At 34.3% G+C, this 6,910-nt stretch overlaps 1 protein-coding gene across 1 annotated transcript; it reads right to left on the reverse strand.

Moving 5' to 3' along the window:
• Positions 1 to 266: 266 nt before the first annotated feature.
• LOC124534747 (odorant receptor 46a-like) lies at positions 267 to 6,081 on the reverse strand. The gene is made up of 9 exons (XM_047110755.1): positions 5,786 to 6,081; positions 5,493 to 5,704; positions 3,652 to 3,764; positions 3,502 to 3,577; positions 3,208 to 3,370; positions 3,028 to 3,127; positions 2,671 to 2,784; positions 1,485 to 1,640; positions 267 to 327 (listed from the first exon to the last, which is right to left on the reverse strand). The coding sequence occupies exons 1-9, from the start codon at positions 6,079 to 6,081 to the stop codon at positions 274 to 276; spliced, it is 1,284 nt and encodes a 427-aa protein (XP_046966711.1). The 3' UTR covers positions 267 to 273.
• Positions 6,082 to 6,910: the final 829 nt, after the last annotated feature.

Raw genomic sequence — 6,910 nt, forward strand, 5'->3', positions numbered from 1 at the left:
TTTGTCGAGTGCAAAATATGTCGCTATCGGGGTCAGACAAACACATATTTCTTTTTTTAAGTTTATTACTCTTCATTATGTAGTGTTACATTGATGAAATTTATCAATATATTATTTAATTACGACGATTCAAAAGTGCTTATAAAAGCCTACTTGAATAAAGTTTATTTTGATTTTGATTTTGATTTTTGATTAAAATATCTCAATTTTAACGTGATGTCTACGAATATTCACGTGAAAATATGAATTTGTTCAAATAAACGATTTTGAAATTTATCTTTTCATGTTACTCATCACTGCAAAGGTCTTATATGACCAGTTGATTAGCTGAAACATAATAAATTTTAATCATTTATGTACACTTATATTAGAAATCCAGAATAGATCTATTAACTCACGAAGGCGAGCACCAAAATTAACGGCGTTCATTAGTATTGAGTGACGGTCGTGCTTACAAGATATCTTAGTGTGCGTGGGACTAAGCACTCTTATGTCTTCACACTCACTCACACATACACTCTTATGATAATCAACATAAGGGAGAAGACAACAAAAATACTACAAAGCTATAAGTATTAATATAATATTATAACCGCCTTTTACTAAATACATATGTATGTATAAACGGTACTGTATATACAAAAATGGCATGTTTTTTTTTTAATTTTGTGTGTCTGTTTCTTCCGACTAATCTCTGGAACGGCTGAACCGATTTTGTCAGGACTTTCACTGGCAGAAGACTGTTGTAATAAGAAGTAACTAAGACTACAACAATATCTTTATTTTTAAATTCAAACGAGTACGAAGTCATGGGCACGGCTAATTAATTTATATGATTATATTTGTTTTGATATTTTACGTGTGCTTTATCGTAAAGAGATATACTTTCACGATTGAATAGATCTCTAAGTTTGAAAAGTTAAGTGCTCTGATCTCAGGAACTACTCAGTTGATTTGAATAATTTTACATATTGTGTAACTTCACGCTACGATGCTAAAACGCGAAGCAGTTACATAAATGTCAACTAATATGTTAAACTGTATGAAGCGTGCGTTTATACAGTACTAGATAATCCCGGCACACGTTGCATAACCTGTTGTACTGTGTATATACATAATAACTGTCTTGGCGATTGGTTTAAACAGTATTGAAGTTCGTACAACAACTCTTTATTAAAAAGAAAGAAGTCTGTTAATTTCTAACAGACATACATGTGCATTCCACCAACCCGCATTGGAACAGCGTTGTAGAATATGTTCCAAAACCCTCTCCTTAGTGGGAGAGAAGGCCTTAGCCCAGCAGTGGGAAATTTATAGGCTGTCACTTTACTTTATACGTTGCGAAACTATATAACTTCCATACGACGTTCCAGGGATTATATAATACTTGTATAATTTAATTTTGACACAAACGACCCGGCTTCGCAGAACTAGTTATAATTAAATTAAACTCTATAGTATCCCTTTTCTCAAATATTTCTTACATAGCTATAAGTTTCCAGTGATAAAGTAAAAATCTTCCCAGCAGTGACCCGCATAGGGCGTTGACAGCGTTCAAGGAATATCACGATGAACATTGTGGTCTTGGGGTCGGTTGTTAACCAGGGCCCATCAAACGCAGCCTGGCGCAAGTCAAGACTCTGTAACGTAGGACATTAGATTTAAATACAAACATATCTTAACACAACTAGTCCGGACTAATTCAATATATTATACACACGAACACAGGCGCACTCTCGATTCACTCACTCTTATAATCCTTTGGGAAGTAAATCCGTCACGACCGAAAACACAGTTGCTAATATTTTTTTTAAAGAACCCAATGACTTTTTTAACATTAGGTACTCTCAGTAGCAACTTTTTCTATTTAACCGCAATCAATGCAAAGCGACTCGGATTATTGTCAATCAAACCCTTTCCGGCCTGCTTGAACCTACGGCTTTGCGTAGAGTTGCTGAATCACTCTGCATATTCTATCGCATTTTTTACTGGGAATTTATGATGAATCGTTTAAATCAAACCCAACTTCACCTTCAACGATTTCTAAGGCGTTTTCTACCTTTTCTGCTTTCGCGGGACGTTTACCACAACAAGCCCACACGTTTCTCAAAGAACAGTAACGTACAAAGGTGCCCTCCGGTTTTACAGATGTCCATGGGCGGTTGTAGCCAATTTGTAGCTGAGTCTCACAATCAGTTCAGACTCAGATATAGGACCAACCAAGCTTCAAACTCGGAGAGAAATGCGAGTTTAAACACTGCCCTATTTCAAACTTCGGTCTGTTACGATTTATCATTACTTTAAATATTACGATTATACCACCTAAGTAGCTCAGAAATAATATTATTCAATGTAACACAATCCACAGGAATCTTAACAAAACTCTGCATCCCCAAATGGAAAACCCGTTTCGTCGCTATTTAAAACTATTTTTCCAACAGAAAATATGTCATTCTACATTAATAAATTCAATGTATGTGACTTGGCTATAAATATTTGTTTAAAACGAATCTCCGAATATGTTCCAGATATTTCTGGTAAAAGTTTTAGTATATGTTTTATCGTCGCTCCGTGATATTTCACATACATGACGTTTTATAATATATAGTCTGTCAGGTGACGTCGAAAATAAAATACGTTTTACAGCGATGAATAGAAAGGACGGATTACCTTTACTATTAACTCGTTGCCGAACCAACACAGGATGAAAACCTCTATCAACATACAAGTCAAATAAATGGCCATCCACACGATTTGCATGAGATGGCTCCTAGGATCTTCAATCTAAAAAATTAAAAGTATGTTAATTTTTGGCGTTAGAATATATGATGAGTTGGTGGGTCCTAACTAGATGAGTTTGCACAAAGACCTACCAACATGTGATTGTGTGAAAAACTGCATCAACCGTATAAAACTTTGCTGCATGTATGTATCCCTATCACCAAACCTTCTCAATAAGAAGAGATGTCAGCGTTGCCCAATGACTACGTATAGTTAAAACATCTTTATTATAAATAACATGCTTACCGACAAAAATTGTAATCCCACTAAGCAGAGTACCATGACACTCAGCATGAACTGAAGCGCAGAGGCCAAGCTGAAGGCGCTCTCGATCATAGACACGTATCTAAAGAACAACATGACCATAAAATCACTCAGGAGACGATTGGAGCTCCGCGAGTGAGCTGCAGCCCTTAGCCAACCCACCGAATGATAGCGTTATGGTGAATAATACTTTTCTTCAAAACGCTCCGTATGTAAAAGCTTCGATCGCGTGGTTCACGATTCATTTTGATATCTCTCATGTATTGTCTATCAGCTAAGACTTCGAAATTCCGAAGATTGAATGACAATATTTCAATCTGACCAACTGAAAAAATACGGATACAACATTAATAGAGTTTTATTTTTATTTAATGTATAAAAGGTAATTAATTTTTAAAATAAAATAAAATTCAAATTCAAATGTATCAAAATTAAATTGATAAAAAGGAGTCTGACTAGCCGATGCTACGAAAGCAGCTAAAATTGTGTCCATAACGCCGTCAATAATGCAGGTGGCGGGTTTGTAATATATCTGGAAATGCAAAATAAATATTTACAGAAAATAAAAGCAAACATGCTTCATAATCTAATTATAAGTGAACGTACATGGTGAAGGTAAATTATGCCATACATGGGTGACTTGTAGACGTCAACAAACGGGTATTCCACATTCGTTGGCAGTATTTCGAAGTTTTCGGTGAACGGCGTCACAATTCCAACTGAAAGAAAGTGTAATTTATTAACCTTTAGCCGCCGACGTGCGGCCTGGAAGACCCCAAATATTTGATATTTGAAGCTACCTCCGAGTATGTTAACCCTAGGCTTATCTCTATCCAAAATTTGTTAAAGTTGTTCCACACCGCCCCAACAAAATTTGTAGTTTTGACTTAAAATGTTCATTCGTGTAAATTAAGCGTGGAGTAACTATTTTATTATGATATTAAAATATATGATCGAAAAATTTTATTTAATTCGTAATGGATATAACCTATTAAAAACGTATTTAATTTATTATTACATAGTTTGTAGAAATGAATATTGCTTGATCGTCAGCTAGTCATAGAAATTTGACACTCGGATCGAAATTAATAAAATGAACGGTGCGCTAACTTTTAATAATCTCATCGATCTCATTTTTTACATCTCATTGATCTGGTTATGCATTTTATTCCAGAAATAATGACCAGTCACAATTTGTCTTAAATCTTATCAAGATTGTTTCTTTAACGGATAATTTTAAATTTGTTCATCCAAAGTGTGTTCGAGATGGAAGGACTTTCGATGACTTATACAAAGAATTCCTCGCTTAATTTAACTATAAAATATTGATATTCAACTCCAGTGATGCAATAAGAGTACCAATTTTCCATAAATTGAAAACCTTTATTATAAAGCTGAAGCTTATTTGTTCGTTTAAACGCGTTAATCTGTAACTACCGGTTGGATTGGAGACATTTTTTTTTCATTTTGCAGTCAATTCAGCAATACTAATATTATACATGTGTTACATGCATAGCTCTGTCTGCCTGTCTTTTGATCTTTCAGGACGATACAATTGAACTGACTGGATTAAACTTGAAAGTAAAAAAAACCATCCCCAAAAATGCGAGACAAACCGCGAGCGACAACTAGTTGATTATAGATAGATAGATAGATAAAGTCTTTATTTGGATCACACCACATGAGTAAAAATAAGAAGAGAAAAAAGAAATGACAAAAGTAACACAGAATTTAACTTAATTTATGACGGAGAAAGAAAAATAAATAAAAATAAACAAAAAAAATAACTAACTTACAAAAATATTTACAAAAATATTATAATATTTATATAATAATATGATTCGGTCGATGAATGATTTCTGCAGGGAAAAAGTTTTTACGGCCGCCTAACTACTTGCGCCAAACTTCCATGGAAATACTTCAGCCAGTGACTTAATTTAACGCCACCGTTCGGATTGTTCAGGTTCTAAGTGCTAATAGTATTACTGGTTGAAGCTTGAATTTCCTTACTTCGCAGTTCCGATACCTACGGATTAATATAGGATTGCTTTATTCTACTCAACAGAACCGAACCGCTTATATGATATTCTCATAAAATATATTTTTTACGCTCACGGCTGATATAAAAGTTGATTTGAAAAGTTATTCAATTTTAACGTTGAAAAATTGGTTCGAGTGCCATTCGGTCTGTCCACATACCAAACTCCCGTTTATCGCTTCTAGCGTTTGCTGTACTTTTGGCGAATTTCATAAATGGATCAGATTTAATGAAACTTTTATAATGTATTCTTTATTTTACACACACACTTTGCACAAATAAAAATCTTTCTGAAACACACAGAACGTGACGTGAATACTTTGTGGACATTAATGTATTAAGTTCTTAAAATTTCGAGCGAACCCGCGGCAGCTCTTGTAAAACTATAAAAAACAAAGTGCCCGTTTACCAGAAACCGCCCCGACACACATAGTAGAATAGTACGTCATTACGAAACGCGCTGTTTTAATGCTTTTTCTCAAAATCTCTCTGTGCTCACTCTCTTCCGCCTTGAATTCATCGCAGTGTAGGAATTTCAAAAGACTTAAAATTTTTCTCTTATTTAGCCAAAATACAGCAATTTTGAAATACGTGTACATTTCACTTAGGAACAAGTATAGTCTGTAAAAAAGGAAAAAAATATATTTCGCTGAAATTACAATGAGTATGCATTAAAACGATGAATAGAGTATGTTTGTATACCCTTCTGCAATATCGCCAATGTTCTCCTGTCGTCTGAGCAAGTAAACAATTTCCCCAATGCAAGGTAAGAAGCACACGAGCCATAACACGATTATTGTATAGATTAGGTGACACCAGAAGCTGAGGCTACAAGGCCTGAAATTATGATACCACATGCCATAAAATTTAAGCCAGTAAATATGGACATCGTGGTATAACCGGGGATTTAAGTCGTCCCACGACTCGATGACGCCGTACGGGAGGTAAGGCTTTAAGGCCGAAAATTTATCTTGCATAATTTTTGAAACAACTTTCATTTCAACCGTCCAGCTGAATGAGAGACAGGCCTTCGTAGTATTTTATGAAACAATCTTTTCAATCACGATCCTTCTATACATGTGTATACAAGGTACGTATATACAAACACGGGCCACTTAAAACAAAATACGTTGTTAAGAGGAAGCTCTTTTGAAGAATTATAAATAATTTAATTTTGTTGTTAAAATAACGTTTTAGTTAGCTTAATCCACAACGCTAGATAACATACTGCTCGCTGATAAATATTAGGCAGAATTTCATCTGGCCTACATATGTTTTCTTCCATTGATTTTATACACAAAGTAAGTACATGAAAATCTATTAGTATTTACGTACTCTGACCAATCTATTGGTATTACGGAGTCAACATTAGTAATATAAATGATAAGTAGCTTCGTACTACTTTTTTTAACAAGTCTTTCAAGTGATACATTATTTTTGTAAACCTTGGGATCTGTGATTACTTGGAAATAACTAACCTTAATTATCGTATTTGTGAAGCTATTTCGCTAGGTATTAATTTCCAAGCCAATGGAAGTTTAAGCAAAAAACTACCAATACTCCCAGTTTCATAGTTCACATACTAAAAAAAATCACTTGTTGATAAGAATCTGTGGCCTTAAAATATCCTGCTAGAATACCAATTTATTTATCTCACCATTATCTTCTTGTAACTGATGTTAGAAACGAGAAAGTTTTCATTTTATTTGTTACGTATTCGCGTCTCAATTGCTCAACCGACCACATTTAATTTTGCATACACGTCATGCTTTCTAACAGTTTCAAGTTATGAAAATTACGTAAAATCTTAGCTATTTATGTAAAAAG

Source organism: Vanessa cardui, chromosome 13 (genome assembly GCF_905220365.1).
Source record: "Vanessa cardui chromosome 13, ilVanCard2.1, whole genome shotgun sequence".
Classification (NCBI taxonomy): Eukaryota; Metazoa; Arthropoda; class Insecta; order Lepidoptera; family Nymphalidae; genus Vanessa; species Vanessa cardui.

What these genes read in the sequence shown, in the direction of transcription:
- LOC124534747 (XM_047110755.1), bottom strand. Translation starts at nt 6,081, where the DNA reads ATGAAAGTTGTTTCAAAAATTATGCAAGATAAATTTTCGGCCTTAAAG. An exon ending in TGCTTTCGTAGCATCGGCTA is followed by an intron (nt 3,371 to 3,501) that starts GTCAGACTCCTT and finishes GTATTTTTTCAG; the next exon opens with TTGGTCAGATTGAAATATTG. An exon ending in CACTGGAAACTTATAGCTAT is followed by an intron (nt 328 to 1,484) that starts GTAAGAAATATT and finishes ATTATGTTTCAG; the next exon opens with CTAATCAACTGGTCATATAA.